This window comes from Pogoniulus pusillus, chromosome 37 (genome assembly GCF_015220805.1).
Source record: "Pogoniulus pusillus isolate bPogPus1 chromosome 37, bPogPus1.pri, whole genome shotgun sequence".
NCBI lineage: Eukaryota > Metazoa > Chordata > Aves > Piciformes > Lybiidae > Pogoniulus > Pogoniulus pusillus.
In genome coordinates, this window is record NC_087300.1 from 2,239,599 (window position 1) to 2,266,730 (window position 27,132).

General features: G+C 62.2%; 1 protein-coding gene across 3 annotated transcripts; it reads right to left on the bottom strand.

The window, feature by feature from the left end:
* Positions 1-168: 168 nt before the first annotated feature.
* On the bottom strand, positions 169-26,847 carry NHSL3 (NHS like 3). 3 transcript variants are annotated; one of them, XM_064172935.1, is made up of 7 exons: positions 26,613-26,847; positions 6,868-7,023; positions 6,564-6,619; positions 5,218-5,335; positions 4,746-4,862; positions 1,643-4,555; positions 169-1,002 (listed from the first exon to the last, which is right to left on the bottom strand). In XM_064172935.1, exons 1-7 carry the CDS (start codon positions 26,809-26,811, stop codon positions 980-982), a joined length of 3,582 nt encoding a protein of 1,193 aa, XP_064029005.1. In that variant the 5' UTR covers positions 26,812-26,847; the 3' UTR covers positions 169-979. The 3 variants fall into 3 exon arrangements, with proteins under 3 accessions (XP_064029005.1, XP_064029006.1, XP_064029007.1); XM_064172936.1 differs by lacking the exon at positions 26,613-26,847 and adding an exon at positions 17,049-17,280; XM_064172937.1 differs by lacking the exon at positions 26,613-26,847 and adding an exon at positions 8,390-8,552.
* Positions 26,848-27,132: the final 285 nt, after the last annotated feature.

Sequence of the window (27,132 nt, forward strand, 5' to 3'; positions counted from 1 at the left end):
CTGAGCTGGCAACCAGCCTTGCTTCTGTGTTCTAGTGCTGCCCAAGCCCTCTGCCCACTCTGGGCAGGGTTTGTGCCTGCCCCAGAGGCTGGCACTGCTGGGAAAGGGCAGCTGGCACCGTGTGGCAAGGCTGTGGCCAAAGGCCAGGAAGCACAGGAGGCAGCACACTTCGGTCATCATATTGTTTTTTTTACCAGCCAGGTACAGAGCTTGGAGCAGCTACTCAGCAGCAGAGGGTTGGTTGCTTTGGATTGGGTCGGGTGGTGGTGTTTGGTTTGGTTATCATTAGTCTTTTTGTTTTTACTTCCTTTACAATCAGAGAAATCCAAAAGGTTTTCCAGAAACAGGAGCTCAAGGCTCTCCCCTCAGAGCCCAGGGCTTGGGCACCCAGCTCATGGGGCAGCCAAGCTTACCCTGTGGCCAGTGGGTGAGTGCCCAGAGCTTGTGCTGCTGTGGGCAAGATGGGTGCTGGCCAAGATCCCCTTCTTGCCTTTCCCTCAAGAGCCGAGGCTCAGATTCCTCCATCCCATCCTGCTCCTGCCTGTGGCCCCGCAGGCACTGCCATGGCCGAAGCCTTCCCATTCCTTTGTCCAAAGTGCTTTGATCCCTCGTGGGCCCTGCTGGCTGGGAGCAGAGGGGCTCCAGCTCCAGTGCCCTCAGCCTCCACCCACCTCTGCCCCACTGCTCTGCTCCGCACGCACAAACCAAGCAGCAGCTGGCAGGGAGAGGAGGTGGTGCTGGGCACAGGCCTCGAGTCCAGTACAAAACAAAACAAAAAAGGCAAAATAAAAGCTGTAGTACTTAGGAAAGTGAAACCAACACCATTTTTGCATAAATATCATCAAGGCCGTGGAGGCTAAGGCTGTTTGCTTCCTGTATTAAGTTAGTTGCCAGTTCCACACTCGTCCATTGACCTGCCCAGGTCCCTGAGAGATTTGGATTCCTGTCCAAGGGGGCATCAGTCCTGCAGCTTTGTCCTTCAGGCTGTCTCACCCCGTCCATCTGCAAGGCAGGAGGGGAGGGACTATCAGACACCCCAAGCCCATCAGCCACCCAGAGCCCATCAGCCACCCCAAGTCCATCAGCCACCCCAAGCCCATCAGCCACCCTGAACTCCCACAGCCCTGCCCCCAGCTGCCTCATTGCCACTCTCTCCTGGCCATCCCAGTGTCACCCCAGCCCCAACTCAGTCTGTGTGGTGCTCTGGGAGGCTACAGCTTGGGAGCATCATCAAGGGGAGACCTTCTGGCTCTCTACAGCTCCCTCATAGGTTGGAACCAGGTGGGAGTTGGTCTCCTCTCCCAAGGAACAAGTGATGGGGCAAGAAGAAAATGGCCTCAAGTTGCACCAGGGGAGACTTAGGTTGGGCATTAGAAGAAACTTCTTCCCTGCAAGGGAAGACTGGCACAGGCTGCCCAGGGAGGTGGCTGAACCCCCATTCCTGGAGGTGCTTAAAAGCCACAGAGCTGTGGTGCTGAGGGCCATGGCTTGGCACCAGGCTTGGCAGAGTTAGAGAATGGTGGGACTCTGATCTTAAAGAGCTTTGCCAACCAACACCATTCTAAGCCCTAGCTCAGGAGCCCAGGCACCTGCAGTGGCATCATCCCACGGTGTGGTTGAACTGAGCCCTCACCCCACGTACCTTGTGGGCTCTGAGCTGGTGGCTCCGTGGTGCTCCTGCCCTCCATGCCCAAGGCCACCGTCCCTGCCTCGCTCTTAGTCCTGCTCTCATCTGCTGGCACTGCCTTGGCTTTCCCATCCGGCACGGCGGAGCTCAGCGCCTCTGCCCCCGGTGGCTTTGGGCTCAGAGAGGAAGGAGCCGGCCCCGGGCCAAGTGAAGGCTTCTTGGCTACTGGAGGTGGGACCTTGCCGGGCTTTCGGTGAGTTTGTGGCTTGCCGGGGCCCTGCTGGGTGGCAGCAGAGGCTGCCGAGCGCTGCCCGGAGAAATTCATCAGCTCGGCCACCAAGTTCCTCTTCAGGTCAGCCTGGGCCTCGGGGGACGAGGCCGTCTCGATCACCAGCTTCTTGGAGCTCTTGGCAAAGATGAAGCTGGCGGTGGAGGCTGGCGACTTGTTCCTGGGGGAGAGCTGCCCATCGCCGGGGGCCCCCTCGGCAGCGGGCAGAGACGCTCTGGCGCCCAGCGGCGGCTTCTCGGCAGCCTCCTCGGAGGAGAGGGCAGCAGCCTTGAGGTGCACGGCGTGGTGGAGCTGGTTGGAAGGCACCGAGTCTTTGGCAGGAGGGGGCTGCCGCGTGGACAGGGAGCGGCGGACAGGCTTTTGGGGTGCCAGCCGCTCCTCGGCCCCGGCCCCGGCCCCGGCGGGCGGCTCCACGCTGACGGAGCGCAGCCGCACCATCTGCAGCAGCGAGGGGGTGACGATGGGCAGGCTGGCATCCTCCTTGGGCACCGGGCTGCTCTTGCTCCGCGACGCCGGCTCCTTCTTGGGGTCTGCCCGGGGGCTGTTGGCCGCCTTCTTAAGGCTGGTGTGGGGCGGTGGAGCCGAAGCTGCTGCAGGGGGGAGAGGAAGTGGTGGTGGCGGTGGTGGTGGCGGGGGGGGCACGGCGGCCTCGGGAGGGGGTCCAGCAAGGGCAGGTGGCTGCGGTGCCCCGGCCGGGGGGCCTGGCTGCTGGCTGCGGGAGGTGACGGCGGCTGAGAAGGAGGAAGACGCAGCCCCCAGGCTCGGTGCATCTTTCTGCCCGGCCGCCGGAGCTGGCGCAGCATCGGGCAGGCTGGAGAAGTAGGTTTCGTCTGGAGGGGGGAAGTCTGCCATGGACAGGTCTTGCTCCTCAGGAGCTGGCGGGGGCGGCGGGGGCCAGGCGGTGTCAGTGGAGCCTTCGCTGGTGGCCTGGGGGCTCCCCTCCATCTTCTTTGCCGGCGGGGGGGGCGGGTGGTAGGCAGGCGGCGGTGATGGTGGTGGAGACTTGCCACTGGGCTTGGCCGAGGGCTCCTGGCAGGCAGCGCTGGGCACTGGTGGATCTGGCGAGGGGAGGAGGGGGCCAGTGGGGGCCGTGGGCTGCTGGGATTTGGTGGGTGGCGGAGAGAAGGGAGCAGGCACCTTGGGGTGTGGGGGGATGATGAACCGGTCAGAGCGGCAGGGAAGAGTCTCAGGGGGGGCTGGGTCTGAGGCCGAGGAGGAGATGGAGGTGAGGGAGGAGGACACAGAGAGCGCAGGTGACTGCAGGGTGCAGACCCGGTCCAGCTTCTGGGGCTGAGCCCTGCCCGGGGACACCGTTGGGGGTCCCAGCCCCTTGGTGGGCAGCGTGGGTGTCCCACTCTGGCTGGAGTAGCCGCTGGAAGGGGACATTGTGCGGTCAGACCCATCGAGGCAGCTCCACTTGGGCTGAGCCTGGGGCTCCCTCAGCACCACCGTCACCCCGGGGCTGCCCCGCAAGGGCTCGGGGGAGCTGGCCCCAGCCAGGCTCTCGGAGCGGAGGCTGCTGGTCTCGCTCAGTGATGATGGGGAGAAGACCTCATCCTCAACCGTGGGGCTGAAGGGCTCGGGGTGTGGGGACCAGGTCTCCCGTTGGGGCCGCCGGTCAGGCTTGGGGGGCAGCCCCAGCACTTTGGGCTCCCCCTCGGCCTTCTGGTGCAGCGAGTAGGTCCTGCGGGGGGGAGCTGGAGGCTTCTTCATCTTCCTGAGGGAGACGCTGCGGGTGGAGGAGCGCTCGCTGGCCAGGCTGCCCGTGTCCGAGCCCTCAGCCTGGCTGCTTGTGCTGTAGGAGGGAGATGCCCGCCCGCTGCTGCTCCCCACGGCCAGCAGCCCGGGCACTGCAGGCGTGGGGCTGGTGACAGGCTTGGAGCAGGAGCTGGCGAAGCTGACAGAGCTGTAGACACTGACTTGGTCGGCGTCGGAGCGAGCTGAGGCATCCACCTCGGCACACGGCCCCGCCTCGGGCTGCCGGCGGTCGGAGCCACCCTGGGAGGAGATGGTGGAGCTGTTGGAGACGATGGTCTCGGTGGACTGCGAGTGGCTCCAGTTGTCGCTGGAGGAGGAGGGCTCACGGCTGCGGGCGCTGCGCTCCGAGAAGCGGGCAAGGGAGCGCACGGAGGCAGGGCTGGAGGACACCAGGCTGCAGCGGCTCAGCGTCCGCACGCTGCTGCGCGTCAGCGCCACCACATCCACCATGGGCGGCAGGATGGCGTTGGGGATGATCTTAGACATGTAGGTGCCCTGAGGCGAGATGGACATGACTGGGCTCAGCAGCTCCGGGGGGCTGGCGTTGGTGGTCATGCCCGGCACAGCCAGCGACTTCGGCCTCACCATGGGTGACAGCTTGGCCGCCGTCTTCCTCCCCAGCAGCGTGTCGTCGTAGTAAACCCGGTTGATGTGCTTCTGCAGGGCCACGTCTGCCTCCTCCAAGGCTCCCAGGCAGACGCGGGCCCCCCCGGGGACAGCCAGCGGCTGCAGCTTGCCGTCGATGGTGGGGATGCGGACAGCGTCGCCAGGGACCTGCCCACCGTTCAGCAGGGGCTGCCCTGCCTGGCTGCCCCCGCGCTCCATCTGCCCTCGCCCATCCACCTCAGCGTGCCCCTTGGCTTCTCGGCTGTTCCGGAGACCTGGGAGCAGGGAGACACAGACCCAGAGTCAAGCCAAGGCAGATGCACCAAGACGAGGCAGAGCCTGAGCCCCTGCCTATGGCAGGGCGTTGGAACTGGATGACCTTTGAAGTTCCTTCCAACCTAAACCATTCTATGATTCTATGACAAGACTGTACCCTAAAAATGTCCCCTTCGGCCTGACACTCACCCAGCTCCTTCTGGACGTGCTGGGGGATGCCCAGCACCGTTGTCCTCCTGTCCTTCCTCTTCTTGCCAGCCCTCTCTGAGGATTTGGGGAAGGAGTCGTGCGGTCGGAAGGTGGAACCTGCAACAGGCATGACACAGGTCCGTGGCCAGGGTGTCTCCAGTGTCCCCAGCACAGATGCTCCAGCACAAACTGGGCTCAGGTGCTTGGCACAGCCCGGAGAGGCCCCAGCAGCTGCCAAGCAGCCGCACAGCCTGAGCAGGGAGGAGCTGGTGTCTGTCCGTCCGTCGCCCCAACGCTCTGACTCAGACGGAGCTATTCTCTTCTCCCAGGGGCCCCAACACATCCCCATGCTGGCTCGTGGCCACGCCAAGGCTGAACCCAGCTTTATACCATGCGCCTCTGCCCCCCCTCCTCGCACCCCTTCAGCTCGCACCCCGCCCCCCAGCGCTACAGCCCCCCCCCAGGCAGGCACCTTTCCGCTGGATCATCTCGGAGCGGATGGAGAGGGCGTCCTCAGAGGCGCTGTCCGCGGCGCAGGAGGCCGCCCGGCTCCGGAGGGACAGGCTGTCATCCTCCGAGGATGTGCAGGACTGGGTGGGCAGAGAGCGGGTTCAGGTCGAGCCCGGGCTGGGGCGGGGGGGGGAAGACGGAGCTGCCCCGGCCCCCACCAGGCCCCTTCTCCACCGCAAACTGACTCCGCAGCCCAGCGCTGCCGAGAGACAAAAGCTGCTCCGAGGGCCAAAGGCTGAGTCAGCCACACCGGCATCCAGAGTCCTCCCACCAGCGGCGGGGCTGGGAGCAGCCCCAGGGACCCCAGATGGCCTGGCAGCCCCCCGGAGTGCAGGCGAGCCGGGGTCCAGCTGGCTGCAGAGCATCTGAAGGGCTCAGCAGCCTCATCACCAGACCGAGCCCAGAATGGTCTCAGGCTGTGCCCAGCCCTGCTGTGCCCCAGAGCCTGGGGCTGGAGGGCTGCCATGGCAGGAGAGGGGCGTGGGGCTGGGACAGGCAGGCAGCATCGTGGCCACACCTGGGACTCAAGGCAGGGGAATATTCCTCTGGGCACCACCAGCGGCACAACCCCATGACAGGCACAGCTTGAAGTGTCCCCCCCAGTCCTTCCAGAGCATCTCCTGGCACAGGCAGAGTCTGGGATGAGCCACATCAGAATGAGCCACCACCCAGTTCCTCTGCCATGCCACCCTAAGCCACTCCTGCCTGCCCAGGGGCTGGTGGCCCCCTGCTTCCAAGGGGTTAAGGGGGCTGAGAGCCAGCCAGAGGCAGTGGCTTGAGCAAACAGGGGCGGGTGAGGTGCTGGCAGTGGGGTCAGAGCCCGGGGACGAGGCAGAGCCCAGCTCAGCCAAGGGCATGAGAGTTTGTGCTGTCAGCAGCCAGGGAGGAGCTCAGCCGAGGGCTGGACACGGCTGACGGTCCCTGTCCTGCCACCACATCACTTCACCTCGCTGGGGGCTGCCAGGGGACACTAGAGAGGCAGGAGAAGGACAAGAGAGGGGTGCAGGCACAGTGGGGGTTCCCAGACAGAGCTCCACAAGGCAGGGCAGGACATGCCAAGGCTGAGGCTGGGAATGAGGACAGTGACAGTGGCTTGTCATGGGGCAAAGGTGACAACGCCGAGGGATACACAGACCCTTCCTGCCCCCCAAACCTCCCAGCCACGGTCCTGCATGCTCAGCTGGTTCTCTGGCCACTGCCAGCCCCTGAACACTACCCAGGGGGACAGAGTGACCATCCCGTGCCACCTCAACCCCAGGGCACCCCTAGAGCACTGTGGGTCAGTGCCATCTCCTGGACAGGGCTCACCTGGAGGCTGCTGGTGTCCCCGTGGTCCCAAGCACTTTTGGTCTGCTTCTGCTTCTCTGTGGAGGGAAAGCAGGGGGTAAAGCCCACCGGGGGAGCTGGGGGAGCCCCCCAACCACCCAAAGAGCTGCTGAGCCCAGCAGTGCTGCCCCGCACAACCCCTGGGCACCACTGCCAGCCCAGCACTGGACTCTGATCAGCCTCGTTGCACCGCCCACCCCGTCAGGCCAGCCAGGAGCTGAGGCTGTGCAGCTGTACCCTCCTCCTCTGCGTCCCCCAAGGCCACCCTGGGGCTGGGGACACCTACCGTGGTGCTGCAGGGACTTGAGTCCTTGCTGAGCCTGGTTGTGGAGCTCCTCCAGGTGGGGGGGCCGGGTGCTGGGGAAGAAGACGTTGTCTGGGCATTCCTCGCCCGCCGTGTACTGCACGCTCAGCCGCTTCTCCGCCTCGCCCTTGGCAGCGCCTGCGGACACAGAGGGGTCAGCCGGCCTGGGGGCCCCCCACCGAACGCCCCTCCACCCACAGGATGATGACAACCGGCTCCAGGATGACGTTATCCTGCTCATGGCCGGACTGGGCACTGGGAATGCCATGGGAGGCATCATCTCCCCGGCGGTCGATGGGCTGGAGTCAGGCTGGCTCCGTGGCACGGCGCAGGTTTCCTCCAGCACCTTCTTTAGCAGCAAAGGAGGCAGCAAGGGGCGTGGGGGCTGCGGGCAGCTGAGCAGGGAAGGGGCAGCACCGGGAGAGGGTGGTTACAGGACAACAGAACGGTGGTGACTTCGCCCTCGGAGGGTTGCATCATCCCCGGGCCTTGCAAAGCACCCCAACAGCAGGAACTCAGCCTGTGCCCAGATGAGGGAAACGGAGGCACAGACACCCCAGAGGACCCAAATCCTCTCTCTGAACCTCCCCTAGGTGCTGCAGACCCCATCGGTGATGTTAGAGCCAGCACAGGACCTTCCATGCTCTGTTTTACAGCTCCCTCCTCACAAACCACCAGCAGCACCCTAGGGTGCCCGTAACCAGCTCAGGGCACTTGCTGGGGGCTGCACTGGAGTCACCCAGCCGAGACGCCACGGGCACAGCCCTGCCTTCTCCCTGCCTGCATGCTGCTGCCTGCTGCGATGCCTCAAACTCTTCCTGCCCGGAACAAAACACAATTTGAAGCCGAGGAAGGGAGGGGCGAGCACAGGAAAGCAGTGGGGCTGGCAGCAGCACCCTGGGGACTTGGGCACCTGCTGCTCAGCATCGCCGGCGCCAGGCACCCAGCCCCTGTTCCTAGCGTCCCCTGTCCCCTCCCGGCCAGCCCAGGCAGGCAGCCATGCTCCGGCTCCGGCACACAAAGGAGCAGGCTGGGAACAATGGAGCCGCCCGCCCTGCCGCGCCATGGCCGTGCCGCCGCACCGGCCGCCGCTCCACCGGCACCCACCGCACGCCCAGCAGGCACCGGGGGCACGGCCGGGCCGGGAGAGCGGGGGATGGCGCAGAGGGGGGTGCCCCTGCACCGGGGCAGAGCCCCTGCAGGGACCCAAGTCACTCACAGCCCCCTCCCCACCAGCAATGTCCTCCTTCCCCTACGCCGTTTTGGCAGCGCCCTGGCACGTCCGCGGCCGCCTTCCGCCCGGGGCAGCGCAGTGATTTATTCCCTTCGTTTCCCGGCGGACAAAGCCAGGGCTGTGGTGACCTTCCCTGCCCTCCCCCTGGGATGGCAGCTCCCCTATCCCTGCCCACAGCTGGTGGGCGAGTGCCTGGTAGTGTGCAGGAGGGTCCGGGCGAGCAGAGGTAGTGTAAGGACAAGGCTCCCTCCCTCCCTCCCGCTCACTCACCCTTCTTCTTGAAGAAAGCCAGAAAGGAGGAGAGGTTCCTGCCCATGAAAACCACCATGGTGTCCGGGGAGAGGGTCTGGTCCCTGCAGAGGCTCTGCCTACTGTGCCGGGAGGGCTGTCACCCAGTTGTGTGCCAGGAAGGCAGACGCTGGTGGTCCCCAGCTCCCTCCCTCCGTCCTCATCCGCACGGTGGGAGGATGCTCGGCTGGATGAAGAGGCTCCGGCTCAGCTGCCTGCGTGCGGGGAGCAGCCTGACCCCGCGGACGGCTGCGCGGTGGCAGGAGGGGACAACCCCAGCTGCGCCCACCGCACTCCTCAGCCACGGGAGGAGAGCAGGGGCCCCTCCTCTGGCCTCCCCGCTCACCCCCGGCCCTCCTGCCTCCTCCCACGTACAGCAGGGCTGGCAGAGATCCCCTCTGCTGGGCTCAGGGCCAGCATTTCCCCAACTCCTCCCCCTTGCACTCCTGAGACCCCCTCCCCAGGACCCTCCTTGCCTGCTCCCTGCTGGGCACAGCATCCCAGCAAACCAGTTGATAGCTTCCTCACCAGTGTGGCCAACTGGGAGAAGCTGGGAGGCTTTTCCTCTGGCAAGCACCAACCCTTGGGGTATGGCACAACGCAGCCAATGGTGCCAGCGTTGCCTTTCCTCGTCCATGCCCAGTGCCCACTGCAGCGCCCCCGGCCCTGCCAGAGCCCTTATTCCTGCCCATATCGAGGGGACATGAGCCCCATCATGGGCTGAAGGGCATTTGTCCTTAGGGACAGGACGTCCAGCACAGCTACGTCACGGTCACAAGAGCTGGCAGCACTGGGGAAGAAGGAAGCCTCAGACCAGTCTAACCAGTAGCTCCAGCTGCTGCCACAGGGGCACGAGGAGGAAGGGGCAGAAATGCCAGCAGTCAGGCTCTGGCACAGACTGTGGCACTGACAGCCACCTGTCCTCACCTCACGAGGTGCTGTGTGTTCCTGGGGTGGTGAGTGCTGGGGAGCCCTGTGCCATCTGGAGCAGGTGCCAATGCCAATGCCTCAGGGCATCACGGAACGGTTTCAGTTGGAAGAGACCTTTCAGATCAAGTCCAACCATTTACCCAGCACTGCCAGGTCACCACTAAACCGTGTCTCTCAGCACCACACCTCCACAGCTTTGAAACCCCTCCAGGACTGGGATCTCCACCACTGTCCTGGGCATCCAGGGAGCTCCATCTCATCCCTGGGTATTTTGCCCCCAAAGATGACAAGCTCCCAGTATTTTCTGAGTGGGCAGGGCCATCCTCATGCCAGCTGGGAGCCAACGTGTCACACCCTCCTCCTCCTGCCCTGCCAGCTCCCCACAGGCTGTGCCCAGCATTTATTGTGGCAGGACAGAGGTTGGGCTGCAGACAGAGTCAGCAGAGAGTAAGGACCCCACCAGACCTCATGGTGCAGCCCAAGGGACGGTTTGACCTTGCAAAGGACACCTCCAGCTGGGCAGCTCTGGGTGCTGCAAGGATTTCTTCCCCTGCATCTCCTCAGTGCCCCTAACAGCAAGCAGAAGCTGCAGCCCTTGCCACACGGAACTCAGCACCCTGCCTGCCCTGCTCAGCACCCGGCCCTGCTGCCCACACGCTCACCCAGAAGGTGCCGGCGGCTGCGGGCAGAGGCTCCCCAGCTCTTTTCACAGCACAAGTGGAAAAAAAGGGACATAATTAAAGGGCTGAGGATGCACAAAGCAGGCAGCCACGTGCAGTGCTGAACGCTGCCCGCTCCTCTCTGGGCAGCTCATCACGAGCCCCAGCCAGGGGCATGGCTGATGGTGGGCAAACGCAGCCCGAAGTGATGCCCCTGCCAGCTCAGCAGGGAAGGAGCTCGTCTAGTTAAAGATGTCCCTGCTCACTGCAGGGGGGTTGGGATGACCTTCAAGGGTCCCTTCCAACCCAGTGCACTCTATGATTCTGTGAGCCAGCTCTCCAGGATGGCACAGGCAGTTCTGCCCACATGGATGGGGTGCGTCTGGGACAGCTTTACATGGAACCTGTGGGTCACCATAAGTGAAAAGGTAGAGTCCTCCCTGTGCTGGGACCCCTTCATGTGGCACTCTGGGGTAAAAGGGTACAGTCCTCCCTGTGCTGGGACCCCTTCACGTGGCACTCTGGGGTAAAAGGGTACAGTCCTCCCTGTACTGCCAGTCCAGGGCCCAGGCACAGCTTGAGCTTCAGCCCCTCAGGTCTGCTGATGTAAGCTGCTTCCTGGCACTGTGAGGACATTCCCAGGTGCCAACAGACAGCTCGTGCCAGTTCACCCTCCCTGTAACGTGGTCCATCACCTGCAATGACCCAAAGGACCTCAAGAGTGTCTTTGGCTGGTGGAGATGTGTCCCTCTCCTGTGTGTGGCACCTCTGTGGCTCTTGGCAGGAGCTCAGCATTTCTGGCTGCAGTCACCCAAACGATAATCCAGGCAGGGCACCAAGGCCACCACCCAGCCAGGGCAGGATCATTGCCTGGCTGTGGAAGAGCCTCGTGCCATGGGCTAGGGAGCCTGGCAGTGTGTGAAGAGCCACCTCTGCCTCTCCTCCCACTCCCTGCAGCCTCCACTGCCTTGCCCTCCTTGCCTGGATGGCCTCGTCCCAGCTCCGAAACTGAGGGTGGGAAAAGGTGGGGAAGGCAGAAGGGAGAAAGGCCTGATCCTGCAGCAGAGGATGGAGGTCTTGGTGGGCTGAGGGAGCTGCTGCAGCTGCAGCTGGTGCTGGTAGCAACATGCCTGGCCAGAGCTGGCATCCCGTCCCTTGTGCATTCCTCACCAGCCACCCTGCATCGCCCTGTCCCCTCCAGCACTGATCTGGCACACGTGGCTCATCTGCACGTGGCAGCAGGATCCTTCCAGAGAGGAAGCCAGAGGCTTTCATGGGGCTGGGCACTCTCTCAAGGCTGGCCACCCTGTCTCGGAGCTGGTAGCTGCCACTGCTGGTGCCAGGGGTGGTTTGGAGGGAGCGAAGCATCCCCACAGTGAGACAAATAGATAGGAAAGGGCAGGGAACCCCAGACACCAGCTCTGCCTGCTCCACTCTGTGCCAGCAGAGAGGGACAAGGGTGGGAATGGGAATTGCTGCACAAGGCAGACACCAGAGATGAGACCCCAAAAGAACATGTCTGGGGTGCAAAGCCCCAGACCAGTGATGCTGCAAGTGGCATGTGGTGCTGGCCCAGCTCCCTCCTGGGGCTGGCTTAGCCGTGACGCTGCTCTTCACTCCAGCAGAGATGGAGGAGAAACCCCTGGCTCCTGTCCCCCCTCCTCACCAGGACTGTGCCTCCTGCAAGCAGCAGGTTTGGCCAGACTCAGCTGCAAACATCCATCTCTGCCTTCACGGCACTGCCTCGACTTGCCTCCTCCCTGCTCGGGTCCTGCGGCAGAAGGCAGGGAACAGGCAGCAGCTCCCTGCCCACCCCTTCCACCACCACTGACTCACCGGAGAAAAATGGGGAGGAGGGGGGGCTGCAAGGTCCCCAGGGGAGGAAGGGGAAGAGAACCTGTCTGTGTGCATCCTCCTGCTCAGCGGGATGGAGACCTCTCCTCCCTTCTCCCAGAAGCCAGGGAGGTGCAGTGCAGTGAGAAAGCAGCGAACAGACTCCCTGCCCCATGGGGTTGATGCTCTACCACCACTTTAGGGCTCCTTCCCACCACCCTGCTCCCAGGCATGGGCCAGCACCACCCAGGCATGCACTCAGGCTTAGGAACTGCTCTGTTCCTTAGAGGAGAGGAGCAAATCAGCAGTCATCTCCTGAGTGACACCAGTGGGGTGCACCACGAACCTCAGCCCCAAGAGCTCCATGACTCTGAGCAGACAGCTGTGGACCCTGCCACGTGTGCAAGAGCTTCTATGCTCTGCTCCTGCATCCTGCCCCTCTGCCCTAGTGCCCAGTCCCTGTCCCAGTGCCCAGCCCCTCTGCTCTCTCCAAATCAGCCTCTCCCAAGGCCAGTTCCCCAGCTGCTGGGATAGTGCCTCCTTAGGAGCCTGAGCCTGTCCACCTTTCCCCTGAGGCCACCACTTCTGCTTGGGCACCTCTGCGGCCCCAAGTAAGACCTGGCACTCACCTATGCCACTCTTTCTTTACACTGGTGAGGCAGGCTGCTGGCCACAGCCTCACTGGAGGCAACCAGCCCAGTCTGGCTCACTCCCTGAGCCCTTATCCCTGCACAGAATGCACGCTCCAGGACATGCTGCAGGACCATGCTGTCTCCAAGCAGAACATGCTACAGGACCATGCTCTCTCCTCAGGCAGAAGAGCACAATAATATTTGCTGTGGCTTGGGCCACACAGCCCCCCACTGCCAGCCTGGGGTGCAGCCTGCCCTCAGCCTCACCTCGGGGCTGCTGCTTCTGCTAGGAAAACATCTCCAGAAAGCAAACAAACCCGACCCGATGGGCGCTGCTGGCTCGGCTGCTCAAACACCATCCCACGCAGAGGCAGAACTCAAACTAATTCCAAATGGGAAAACAAACTTGGATGGGTTGTTCTTCCCCCCCCCCCCCCCCCGCCCCCGCCCCCTTCCTTTAAATCACAGCACAGAAAACTGTCCTGCAATCGGCTCGGTGAGCCAACGGCCAAAGGAGCCAGAGCAGGACGAAACCCTGCTTGGAGCAGAAGCATCACCCAGCCAGCCCGGCCAGCTGCCTCCAGCCACGGCTGCTGTCGTGGCAGGACCCCGGTGGGTTGTGCAAGGAGCTGTGCCTGCCCTTGCTGCTGCCCCACGGGCAGCCCGCGTGGTGAAACCCCATGTCTTCTGCTCCTTGTTACCACAGACCCCCGTGAGGGTCTGGCAGCAGCCCACGGGGAGGGTCCCAGCACCATGGAGGGAGGCAGGACCACAGCAGCACCCAACTGTGCCTCCTTCCTATCTCCAGCCCCTGATCCAGCCCAGAGAGCCTCCATCCCACCACATCTCCACCCCACACTCCCCGGAGAAGCCACCAAACAGGTTTGAAGGTAAATAACAGCCTTGCCAGGCCAGGAGCTGGATCCGGGCGGGAACAGCCCAGATGGGGAGCACAGGGCGGGAGAGAGGGCGGCGGGCACAGCGACACGGAGCCACGGAGGAGACGCCGGTGACACCCACGGACGAGGACAGGCCACCAGCACCTCCTCCCTCTCCCCAGAGCTATGCCAAAGTCCACAGCTTTATTACAGCCCTGCTTCACCTTCCCTTGGTGTCCTCTCCTCTACCCCCCACGCAGGGCGGCTGAGCCGCTCCGTGCCGCGGTGCCAGGAGCTGGCTGCGTCCCCGCGGCGCGTGCCGTCATGCCCGGGCACCGGGGGTGCGCTGGGTACGGCAGGCGTGCCCGCCGCGGCAGGCAGCTGGCTCCACGCAGGAGCAAGTCCGGGAGAGGCATTAGGGACAAGACCTTGCAGGTTCTGCCGTGCCGGGATCCACCGTCCTGCGAGCAGCGCCCAACCCCGCTCCTGCCCACAGGAGGCTTGGCAGTGCTGCCAGGAGGCGGCAAGGACGCGCCGAGGAGCTGCTGATCCTTCAGCAAAGGGATCGAGATGAACGCAGGCAGCAACGCAGGGCCAGGGCAGGAGAGGAGCTGTCAGGTGGAGCCGGAGATGCCACCAGAAACGGTGTAGGGGGCACAACCAGCAGCGCGAAGGCAGGTCCCATCCTTGCCTCTTGGTGTTGGCATGTCTGCCAAGCGGGCACGGCCCGGCATGTCGGGGCTGAGCGCTGGAGGCAGCTGCCTGCCCGGGACACCAGCAGATCACCTCCTCCCCTGCTCCGGGAGCAGGAGCAGGCAGCGGGCAGGGCTGAGCCCTGCCAGGCAGCAGCGGGATGCCGCAGGCGAGGCCGGCGAGGCTGGGCTGGTGGTGCCTGGCGAGGGCTGTGTAAATCTCGGCACGGCAGGGTGGGCCCTGCCCTTATCTGCCCCCTCCCCCGGCTGTTTGCGGAGCCGGCCCAGCGTGGGGCTGGCACCAAGAGCAGCTGCGAAGGAAAAAGACGCCCAACTCTGCTCAGCCCACCCTGGAGCTCCGCAGCGAGAGCCAGGGCTGCCAAGGGGCTTCACTGCAAGTCACCCGGCTAAGGTGGGCACTGCTGCCCGCTGCCAGGGAGCCTCACTCCAGATCTGCCTCCTCCTGGGGTGTTTTCTCCCTAAAGCCGGCCCAGCAGCGCCCACCAACGTGGACATGGGTGCCAGGGGATGTGGGTGCCAGGGAAATCCCGCACCCAGGGAGCCCCGCGCCGGCGGCAGCCACATCCACAGTGCCTCTGCGGGGTGCAGCCTGGCTGGCTGCCACGTTCCTCCACCCTGACTCAGCAGGGCCCGGCGGGGCCCATCCCGATAAGAGGGTGATAAGAGAATTCAGTCTCCCTGCTGCTCAAGGACCATCTCCGGCATCTCCCACCGCAGACAAACCCGGGCAGGAGAGGCAGGGGACACGTCCCTGAGCAAGTCAGGCCCCGCTCCAGCACGGGGATGGGTTTGGCGCTGCTGAAGCAGAGTGGGGAGGTCCAAGCAGGGAGCAAGGCAGCAGGGAGCAGGGTGCAGACAGCTGCCTGCAGGAGGTAGAGCGATCCCAGCAGCACTCAGCCAGGCTCCTGTCCCTTCAGCATCACAAGGCAGCTGGTGCCCAGCTCACTCCGCACATGGCAGAGGCACAAAGGCAACTGCTGGTGCCTACCCGCTCCTGCCTGGCCGGCAATGGGCACAGCGGGGCCAGACTGGGGCTTCCAAGCAGCTGGGAGAGAGAGATAAGAACCGGGAGATGCCGGTGCAGTTGCCCACAGGACGCAATTCATCTCTGATCTGCAAGCCAGAAGCACTCGGGGGGTCCGGGTGAGACGAGAGCGGCGGCGGGAGCGCGGGCGGCGGGCGCTGGCACACCCAGCCCCCAGCCCCCAGCCCGTGATCCCGGCTGCGCCCTCCGAAGCGCTGAAGCCACACAATGCAAATTCTTTCGCTTTGTGGCCGCCGCACCGTTGCCATGGAGCCGCAGCAGAGAACAAACACAACTCGCCCCATGTTTTCTCAGCACCTTCCACCCCACGGCCTTCGGCCCCAGCGCCGGCCTTCGCCTCCCGGGCTCTGCCCAGCCTCTCTCTTGCGAGGTCCCAGCGCTGTGCCCTTCTCGAGGTGTCTGAAATGGAGCTGGGCTTCCCCCAGCAAAGGGCAGAAGCAGTGGCAGCCCCACGGTCCTGGTTCGGATTGGCAAAGAGCACCCGAGCCTGGCAGGGGGATGGAGTTGTCGATTTGGATGGCACAAGGAAAAGGTGAGGACAGCAGCAGGGATGCTCAAGGAGGCAGTGAAGCAGGTCTCCAGGGTGAGGCTCACCCCAGACACCTACACCAGGGAGAGGCAAAGGGACAGCGTCCAGCAGAGCTAGAGAAGAGCAGGAGCCTTCTGCTGACGACACTAAGCTCTTCCTGAGACCACAAGGAGAGGATGACTTGGGTGAAGAGGAGACTGCAGCCAGGCAGTGAGGAAAGGTAGATGGTGGAGAGAGAGGCTGCAGTGGAGGAGATGCCATCCCTGCACAGCCACGGCTGACTGACACAACCACTCCTGCCTCAGTTTCCCCGAGTGCCAAGTGGATGCTGCTGGTCAGGGAATTCTGGCATCCCTCTCCCCCTGCACTTGCAGAGCCTCCCCTCCCTGCCCCCCCACCACTTTGCGCTGTTTCACTTGGCATGGTCACTCCCTAAAAACCTGTGAGGAGCTGACTCCAGACCCTGTTTACTCTGTGGAGAGCTCTGCTGACAGCAAAGACAGGGAGAAGCAGGAGGGCCAGGAGGGATGCTGGAGATGGGGATCCCACAGGGCTGGCAGAAGAGAACTACCCAGACCTGCTAAGCCCACGGTACCACTCCCAGCCCTCTGCCCATGCAGCCTTCAAGTCCCCTCCCTGACTCAGGGACAGGTAGGGACAGCTTAACAACAGCAGCAGGGCAGCCCTGGGCTGAGGGCAATGTTACTGGGAGGGACCTTCCTCACATATCGTCCTACTCTGACTGAGGAACCAAAACTGTGGAGGCAGCTGGTCAGGACCAGGCACTCCGCGGGGCTGACGGTTCAATATGCGAGTCCAGGCTGACCTGGGAGCCTTTCCCCTCCTCCTCTTCCCCAAACAAAAGTTCCCTCCCATCCCCATGCCTCCTCCTGAGCTTTACAGCTGCATCCATGGAGCTGGAGCATAAAGCAGCAGAGCACTGGGTGCAGGGACAGACAGACAGACAGGGTGGGTGAGCTGTGCAGGCAGGGAGCAGCGGGATGCCCTCTGCAAGCCCCCCACCCCAGACACACTCCTACGAGGGATGCAGCGGGGGAAAACGAAGCGACGGCAGCAGCCTCGGCTCCCTGCTCTGGCTGCTGGGACGCCACTTGGAAACCGAACTGGTAACAGCTCAGCAGATGGTCCCCATCGGGGCAGCCCCGGAGAGCTGCTCCCAGCGTGTCGGCGCAGCCCGAGGTTCCCCCCCAGGGCAAAAAGGAGCCAGAGGCTCTGATCCTGCCCCCCCCCCACACACCTCAGGGGGAGCAGAAGAGAGCAAAGTCTCCACCCCCAGCACCTCGGGTGCTGCCCAGCCCCACATCGCGGTAGGGAGAGAGAAACTTTCTCGGCAGTTTCCCCCCCCGGAGATAGAGCCAGGACCGTCTGAGAGCCCTCCCCAGGCACCCCCACGGCTCCTACCTGCCGCTGGCTTGGCGGCGCGGCCGAAGGGCCATGCGGGTCCGGCCTTGACGCCCCCCGGGCTCCTCTTGCGGTGCGCGTTGCCCATGCGGCCGCTCTCGCCCTCCACCGCGGCCGGGTGGAGGAGGCCGGGACGCTACATGGCGGAGCCGAACGGGCTCCGGCGTGGCCCCCGGTGGCCACGGGAGACGAGGATGGCTTCTCTCAACCGCCAGCTCCCATCCCCTCCAGCCTCGGCGGAGCTCAGCTCTGGCAGGCGGCGGTGCCGGAGCCAATGGTACAGGCAGAGAGAGGAGGAGCCTGCCGGAATCATCCCTCGGATCTCAGGGCACCCTCCCAGCCCCATCCCTCCGGCAGGCACGCGTGGGTGCCACAGGAAAGCTGAGCGGGAAGAGGGAGACCCTCGTGCCCCCCGAGCGTCCCCAAACCCTGGCACAAGCTGGGCACTGTGCTCGCCCCCAGCCCTGCTCCCACCGCCCCCAGGGTTTGCTGCGCTCCACTGAGCCCTCCCCAGTCCTGCCCGTCAACAAGTGAGCCTGCGACACAACCCCCTCCCCCATCCCAGGTTTTAGGGGAGGGGGGGGTCCCAGCGCCATGAAGACATCCCAGCCAAGCCTGGCACAGCTCAGCCAAGGCTGGCACAGGATTTACGAGGCTGCAGCACAGTGCCAAGGAGCCAGCTGTTGCCCAACCTCAAGGCGAGCACCTACATGCCCATAGGTGGATGGTAATCCCCTGCCACCCTCCCCACGGTCACTCCTGGCTCTGGGGCAAGTCACAGCTGTGTGAACAAGGAGGGCATCTGCGTTTATGCCACCCCACACTGCTGGCACCTCTTTCCCGTGCTCTCCTTCGGTGGACCCCAGCTTCTCCCTGCTCCTGCAGCTGCAGGTGGGTTTGGCAAGCAGTGACATGGGGAGGGGCAGCCTGGGGCAAGGGCAGCACTGCTCAGACAGCTGCCCACACCACAGGGACAAGCCTCACCACCACTGCCCGTTCTGACCCAGGCTCCCCAGCCTGCCCCCTCCAAAGCCTGCCTTTGCCTCCTGATGTTTAATTAGAACATGAAATGCTGTGAGGGCAGGGAAGGGTCAGCCAGCCAGGCAGTGGGCAATTCCTGCTGGCAGTGTTTATGTTCCTTAGGTGATTCATCAACGATTGGGATAAAGAGGAAGGAGAGTTTGGTGGGAAAGGCACAACACTGGGGAGGTGGTGAAAAAAATAGTAGTAACTATTGTTGTTATTATTAAAAACAAGTAAAGATCAAACAACAGCTTTGTCCTGACCTCTCCCAAGGTGATCAGCAAGAAATTAATCTTTGGACTTCAGTCTCCTTCCCTGCAATGGAAATTGTGATGGTTCCAGTCCTCAGCAGCTTGGTTTGCTGCCCAAAAGGCACACACAGCTGGGCAGAGACCAACCTGTGCCCCACGCAGGGTGCCTGGCACCGAGGTGGCTGCACCAGTGCGCCTGTGCCTCGTCTGCTGTGAGAGCTGCTAAGGGAATGGGGGTCTGGGGTGAAACTATTCCCTGTTTGCCATTAGTGGCTGTAGCCAGATCAAGGCACAGCCTTTCCAGCTCGGGGCAGCTGGGATCAAACAAGGCCATGGTCACAAGTGCAGTGGGTCAGAGCTCTCTGCCCAGTGATTTGGAGAGGTGATTTTTCTCCCTGGGCTGTAGGAGTCAGGTCAGCCAGGGGCATCTCCAGCCTGAGACAGGGCTTCCTCCTGCTGCCCAGCACCTCCTGGACCTCCCTGGGATATGTGTTTGGGAACTGGGGGTGCTCAGCCTGGAGAAAATGAGGCTGAGAGGAGACCTTTTGGATCGCTACAGCTCCCTGAAAGGAGGTTGGAGCAAGGTGGAGGTCAGGTTCTTCTTCCAAGGAACAAGTGATAAGATGAGAGGAAACAGGCTCAAGCAGCATCAGGGCACAATTAGGTCAGACATTGAAAAACAATTTTTACCCTAAAAGGGTTGTGAAGGCCTGGCCCAGGCTGCCCAGGGCAGTGGTGGGGTCCTCATCCCTGCAGGGTTCTCAGAGCTGTGCAGATGTGATGCTGAGGGACATGGTTTAGTGGTGGCCTGGCAGTGCTGGGTTAAGGGTTGGACTTGATGATCTCAAAGATCTTTTCCAACCAAGAATGATTCTATGATCCCATGACAGTGGCTCCAAAAGGGGATGCATGGAGCCCTTGTGGCCACTGCATTCCCCCTCCCCGGTGACACGGGGAGCTCCCCTGCAAGCCCACGCAGCAGCTTTCCCAGTGGAGAGCTTTCATTTCTCTCCCTGCAAGAAGAGAGGCTGGAGCCTGCAACACTGCCCTAGATAAAGCAAGACACTTCCCCCTCCACTCCCAAAACAGATGCCCTCCGTGCCAGCACCTGCCTCAGGGACACAGCCACCGCCAGCACCGCAGCTTCACCGCCCCCAGCCGCAACATTCCACAGACTTGGAGGTGCTGAGGGAGCTCCAAGAGGGAGCTCACCCTCAAAACTCAGCAAAGCCCTGGCTGGGAGGCTGCTGAGAGCAGCACGGGCAGGTCCAGCAGCCTCCTCTTTAATGTGTCCTTGCTGCTTTGGGACGCAAAGCCCTCTCAGAGCCGTGGCCACTCAGCTACTCTCACCCTTCAGGCCAGACCTGGGCTGGAACTGCTGCATCCATGAATCTGCTTGCAAAGCCTGGCAGAAGAGGGGGCAGCTTCCCTGGCACCTCATTGCCAGCATGGCAGGCATGCTGGGAGGGACAATTGTGGAGCAGACAGTGAGAATGAGGAACTGGGGGCAGGAGATGCTGCCTCCAGTACTCTCTGGGCCAGAACCCCTTGGGCTTACTCATTGAGAGGACTCTAGTAAGAAGCAAAGGGAAGGGGGGGGGAGTGGTTCATGAGATACAGATCTTGCCACCACGGCATGACTGCTCCAAGCACATCTGATAGTCTCCAGGTCACTTACTGCCTCGGTCAGAACAGCCAGCCTGAGCACAGGGCACCGGGGATCCCTCTGCCCTGGCACAGAGGGAGGATCCATCCTTCCTAGTGCTCCATCCACCCCTCCCCGTGCTCCATCCACCATCCCCGGTGCTTTCTAAACCTGATCCCATCAGCAAGCAAACACCAAGTGGGAGTTGAGCTGCCTGAATGAGAAAGGAATTCAGCCCTTGTTCCCTTCACGGGGAAGTAAAGCTCAGCGAGGCAAAGGTAACACCAAAACCCCACTTGAGATCCCCAATCATTAACAGAAATACATAACCAGAAGGGGCTTAAATGATTTCCTGCTCAAGCTGAAGTCCAGGCTGCCTCTTGCTGATGACAGCTCCAGCCCCAGCAGCAGAAGGAGCTCAGCTCCTTGCTCTGGCTCAAAGCATTTTTCCTCCACACACAGCAGGAGCTCACAGGGACCAACCCAGGCTCCGGCTCCTGCTTGGCAGGGAAATGCTTTTTCACTTGATGGTTGCTCAGCTCTTCACCTCCCAACGGCTTCTGTTCCCATCACTGCCAGAGTCAAAGTCAATGATGATATTGTCTTATGAAATCAGAGCTTCCTTCTGCAGAGAAATATGAGCCTGGCGAAATAGTTTTATCGGCTCTGGTGGAAGGTTATTCGCGGGAGCCGTTCCCCCACTTGTCTCCAGGTGGAATCGCTGTGGTTGCAGACACACCTCTCTTTGTTCACCCACTGCCAGGCCAGGCCAGGGGATTCCTGCTGCTCACATTTGCTGGAGTGCCACCCTCTGCCTTCTTGCAGGTTAGCAAACTCATTCCCACGCACGCACGGGAACAATCCTGCTGCTGCCCAGCGCCTGCTGCCTGCTCCTCTCCTCCTTCCTTGCAGCTGAGGAGCTCAGGACTAAACCCCAAACCCTGGGTTGACACCAAACCACATGGAACTATAATTATTGTGGCCTTCTAGTATCTGAAGGAGGCCTACAAAAAAGCTGGGGAGGGACTTTCTAGGCTATCAAGGAGTGCCAGGACTGGGAGGAACAGAGCAAAGCTGGAGGTGGAGAGAGTCAGCCTGGAGGTGAGAAAGAAGTTCTTCACCATGAGAGTGGTGAGAGCCTGGAGTGGGTTGCCCAGGTGGTTGAGGTCCCATCCCTGGAGGTGTTTAAGGGCAGGCTGGATGGGGCTGTGGGCAGCTTGCTCTAGAGGCAAGAGGGTTGCAACTGGATGATCTTTGTGGTCCCTTCCTACCCTGATTCTACAAAGGTTGAAAAAGCTCTCTAAGATCATCAAGTCCAACCATCAACCCAGCACCACCATACCCACCAAACCACAGCCCACAGTGCCATGTCTACACATGTGTTTGAGCACTACTACAGTGTTTGAGAACCTCCATGGGTGGTGACTCCACCACCACCCCCACCCCCCCTCCGGGCAGCCTGTTCCAGTGCCTGACCACTCTTACAGCAAAGAATGTTCTTCCCTAACCTCCAATCCACCTGCAGAGGATGAAAGACATCAACTGTTGAGGGAGATCTCACATCTCAAATATCAGAGCAACACAGCCCCGTGGCATGGAGCCTGATGCCATCAGCAAGGTCCCCACCACAGCACTGTTGACCATGAACACACCAAAGTCACCCCCTGCACTGTTTTCAGCAATGCACTTGTTGATGTTATGCCATAGAATCCTCAACTGCTTTGGGTTGGAAGGGACCTTAAAGCTCAGCCAGTTCCAATCCAGGGACACCTCCCACAAGCCCAGGTTGCTCAAGGCCTCATCCAATCTGGTCTTGAACACCTCCAGGGAGGTTGTGGAGCACAGAAGCACCCAATGTGATCTTTGATCACATTGGGTGCTTCTGTGCTCCACAACCTCCCTGGGCAACCTGTGCCAGTGTCTCACCACCCTCAACCTGTGCCAGTGTCCCACCACCCTCAACCTGTGCCAGTGTCTCCCCCACCCTCACTGGAAAGAATTTCTTCCTGATCTCCAGCCTAAATCCCCTCTCTCCCAGCTGAAATCTGTTGCCTCTCATCCCACGAGTCCAGCAGCTGTGTGCATTTAAAGCTTCCCTTTTAACATCTCAGTACCCCCCACCCCCTAATCAGGAAATCTGCTGCTGCCAGACTAAACTGCACCAAGAAGGCAAAAAGAAACAAAACAAAGTCAACCCTAATTTAACATTTCTGGACCATCAACTCCTTCACTTCATCAGGGAGTTAAGAAGAATATTGTGGAACCTGGGGTAAAGCAGTGGCCCAAAAAATAAAACCCCTCAGACTAAAACCCCCTTCAGAAGCAGCAGGACCCCAGCGTGGGGAGCTCAGGGAGTGGGAGCAGCTCGGTCCTGCCACACTGCTGAGGGTCAACAGGCTGCTTGCAGCGTGGGGCTCACAGGGGAGAAGGAAAAGCTTTCAGCTTTCCACCTTCCAGCGGGAAAAAGCAGCCCCACGGAGCAGAGCAGAGCTGGCTGAGCACCTCGGTCCCTCCTCAGACCCTCGCTACAGCCACTCCCCCCACCTGGCTTCCCACCACACAAGTTAACTACTCCTCTGCCTCTCCAAAGGTTATTGTGGAACTAAAGACACTTGGGAATCCTGAGGTGCTGGGATAGGATGGGGGCCACGGAGGTGCACGAACAAGCTGTGTACAGGTGACACAGCCCAGGGCTGGCAGCACCTGGCAGCCTCTGCGTGCCCGGGACAGGGCGTTCCGGCTCGCAGCAGGAATTATCTTGTGGCAAAGAGTTGCCCCAACAGACAAAGGGAATGTTGCAGCCAGCAGGGCCCAAAGAGGGCAAAGCGTCCAGCTGGGAGATGGGAAAGGACTCAGCTTCCAGCTGGGATAGCATAAAGCCACTGGTGATCCTCCACAGAGAGGTGGCCTGAGCTGGCCCATGAGCAGGATTACTGTGCCTGTCCTCTACACAGCTCAGCTGTTTGGGTGGCCAGAGATGGGATTTCTGATTGTCCAGCCCCACGAGTTTGATCCAAGCTGGAAATGCCTTCATCCTCCTGCTGCCGTGATTTCAGTGCCGAGCAATTCTGACCTCGCCAGCACCCGGCTCGTGGATGGGCAGATGCCCAGGCTGAGGCAACCTGGTCCTGACCTGTGCCTTGGCAGGACAGCTTCCCCCTGCCACAGCCATCCAGAGACCCTGCACAGCCCCTTCCCACACCTGGGATGCACTGGGAATGGTCAGATGTGCCCTGGCTCCGCTCCATGCCCAAAGCCACCAGCAGGATAATGAGAGCTGCTGGTTCGTGGGCTCGATCCAAGCCACTCCCCAGCACCACGCAGCCACGGCAGGAAAGCTGAGGGCACTCAGAGCCCACAAGGAGCTGCCGAAGCTTCTCCCCTCTCCCCCTCGCACAGCTCCCAGCTGATGTTTGGAAAAATTCCCAGCTGGGGCAGGGCTCAGCCAGCTCCTGCCGCAGCTCAGCGGTGTCGGCGAGGCCAATGCAGCCCCAGGGCAGGTCAGAGCTGCACGAAGCAGCGGCTGATGCCGCACAGCTCTGCAGCCACCCTCAGAAAGCAGCCGGCGCTGGGTGCTGCCCGAGCCAAGGCTCCTTCCACTTCCACAGCTCAACCCAAAGTGCAGCTGGAGGCACTGGGGAGTGTTATCCCCCATCTCGTGGGGAAGGATGCTGGGAACCTCAGCGCCTGCTGGGCCGGAGGCGGTGAGGCAGGGTGGGGTTCCCGGCTGGAAGTGTGCAGGGAGAGTGATTCAATCCCGTACACAAGCTGCAGCCATGGCACATCCACGTGGATTCAACGTGTGGTGGAATGTGGCACCTCCTGCTCTTATGCATGGCCAAGCAGGATGCCATGGGCTGCCAACATGGCCCTGAAGGGAAGGGTCATAGCATCACAGAACGTCAGGGGCTGGTAGGGACCTCCAAAGATCATCTGGTCCAGCCCCCTGCCAGAGCAGATCACACTGGAACACATCCAGATGGGTCTTGAATCTCTCCAGAGAGGGAGACTCCACAACCCCTCTGGGCAGTCTGTTTCAGTGCTCTGTCACCCTCACAGGGGAAAAATTCTTCCTCAAGTTCACATGGAACCTTCTGTGCCTCAACTTCCACCCACTGCCCCTGGGTCCTGCACCTCTTGGGTGGATGTGGCACTGCACAGGCTCTCCCTCACCAGTATGGACTGCGGGCAGTGGGCACTGGGGGCAGCTCTCACAGGGATCTCTCACTGAATTTAGACATTGAGAGGATGGAGCAGGTCCAGAGAAGGGCAGCAAAGCTGGGGAAGAGTCTGGGCTGGGGAGGGGCAGCTGAGGGTGTTCAGCCTGGAGAAGAGGAGGCCGAGGAGAGACCTTCTGGCTCTCTCTAGCTCCCTGAAAGGAGGCTGGAGCCAGGTGGGGGTTGGGCTCTTCTCCCTAATATCAGGTGATAGAATGACAGGAAATGGCCTGAAATTGTGCCAGGGGAGGGTTAGGTTGGAGATGAGGAAACATTTCTTTACTGCAGGAGCGGTCAGGGATCAGAACAGGCTGCCCAGGGAGGTGGTGGTGGAGTCCCCATCCCTGGAGGTGCTCAAGAAACCTGTGGGCATAGCACTTTGGGCCACAGTTTAGTGGCCACGGTGGTGTGGGCTGATGGTTGGACTGGATGATCTCAGAGGCTTTTTCCAACCAAAGCTACTCTACAATTCTGATCCCAGGAGTGCCAAGGTGACAACAATTTGCCTCGGTGCAGCCAGTGGGCTGGAGATCCCCAAGCTGCAACCCTGCCGGGCAGCGACTTTGCATTAGGAGGATTAGCTGCTGAACGTGAGAACTTTAGGAAAGTATTTTTAAGGAAACAGAGGGAAAAAAGGTCTGGCAGAGCTGCCGGGGGCGTTCCTGCTGCTGCGAGGAGGAGGAACATCACATGCTCCAGCACAGCTCGTTTTTTCTGCTCAGGTTTCAGCGCCGGGCCGTGGCAGCGGCGTCCACGCACAGCGAGCGGGGAGGGAGGCACCGGCAGCATCCAGAGGTCCAGCTGAGCAGAGGGCTCAGCCTCCCAGCCAAGACCCTTTCGCCTTGCCACGGCCGCTCCTCTGCTATCTCAGATCTCCCTCGGCTTCTCCAAGCAGTAACCACCTCTGCGCTCAGCCCTGGGAGCCTGCAACTTCGCTCCCTGGGGCAAACCCAGGGAGAAAGTGGCAGGTGATGGCATCCTGTTGCTTTAGGGCGGCGCAGAAGCAGCCTCTCCCTTGGCAAAAGCCTGCCGACGTCCCCGCTGGAGGTGCCCTGCGAAGAGGGCAGTGGTGTGACACAGACAGCGTCCCCAGGAGCGCAGAGGAGCAGGGGCTGAGGGAACCTCTGCTGCACAGGGCGACTCCTCCAGTGATCGCTGCCTGGCTGGGACACCTACTGCTGCGAAAGAAGCGCAGCCAGGAGGGGAGCATGACCAGACACGCCACCAGCCGTCGCTCTGCTGAAGGTCTCAGCCCACGGGAGGCCGGGCTGAGCCCACGGATCCCTGTAACACAGCCCCAGGGCAGCAAAGAGAGGGCACTTACAGCGCCTTCTGCTGCAGGGTTGTCCTGGTTGAGGGTGGCAGGGACGTGGCCGGGCTATGGAGGTAGCACCCAGCAAACTGGTCGGGGTGAGGACCATATCTAGGACAGGAAGGGCCACACCTGCAGCATGCAAACACCCTGCCCAGGTAAAGGAGGAGGAGGAGGAGAAGGAGGCAGCAGTGGTTGGCATCCCTCCAGGTTTTCCCTCAGCCCCAGTGACCTTCTGACTCAGCGGAGAGAGAACCTACCCAGTGAACCGGCACCAGCCCTCGGGGCAGGGGCGAGATTGCACCAGGGACTGCCGGATCCTGCCTGCTGCTGCCACGGCAGCGGCCACCGTGGCCAGTGCGGTCCCCACGGCCACCACCACGGCCACCAACTGCTTCAGCCGCTGGCACTACGGCCAGCACCTCCACCCTTCTTTGGCCACCACTGTGACCTTTACTTTGCCGCCTCCATGGCACCACCTTGAGCTCTCCTTGGATGCCTCTACAGTCACCACTGTGACTCCTCCTTGGCCATTGACATAACCTCTCTTCAGCCACCATCTTGAGCCCTTCACTGCCCCCACCCTGACCCCTCCTTGGCCACCACCAAAGTGGCCACTCGAGTCACTCCTTGCCCATCATGCTGACACCTCTTTACCCACCACCCTGACTGTTTGTTGCCCACTATCCTGCCTGCCACTCTGGCTGCTGCTTGGTCACCACTCCAACCACTCCTTGCCCAGCCCCATGGCCACCACCCCAACCGATCCTTGACCATCATCCTGACTCCTCCACGACCACCACCACAACCACCACCCTAACTGCTCCTTGACCACCCCCCCAATTGCTCCATGGCCACCACCTTGACTGCTCCTTGGCCATCACTCCAACCACTCCCTGGCTACTGCCCCAGCTCCTTCTTGGCCGCTTCCTTGGCCACCACCATGGCCTCAGTCTCAAACCCTGCTTGGTCCCCACCATGGCCCCCACCCTGACTGCTCCTTTGCCACCACCCTAACTGCTCCACAGCCATGTCCTCACCCATCACCCCGACCCCTTCTTGCCCACCTCCCCAGCCACCCCTCCCCTCCGCTGCCGCCCCCCTCTGGCCCCTCACCTCGTTCCTCCGCCTCTCCCGAGGAGCTGCCGCCCTTCCGCCGCCGCCGCCGGCCCCGGAGCCAGCTGAAAGCCCTGCGCAGGGACCCGACCCTGGTCTTTTTCCGCCGTGGTGGGGACGCTGTTACTGCCGCCTCCGAACCACCGCCCCGCTCCGGTTCCCGTTCGCCTCCCGGCGCAGGTGCAGGATCGGCGGACATGGCCGCGGCGGGCAGCGCCCCGCACCGCCCCGCACAGCCGGCAGCCGCTGCCCATAGGGCCGGGCCCGCCCGGCTCCGGTTAGCAGCCGCCGGTCCGCCCCCACCCCCCGGTTCCTCCGGGCTCCCGCTCTCCGAGCGCCCGGCGCCGACGGAAAGTTTCTGCGGGGCGGGGCCGGGCTGGGGGAGGCTCCGCCCACACCGGGCCCCGCCCCGCAGGTGGCCCCGGTGGCCGGGGGTGTGGGGGGGTGTCCTGTGCGAGGACCCTCCCCTTGATGTCACCGGGACCGACCCTCCCCTTGATCCCGGGGGGGGGAACCCTCC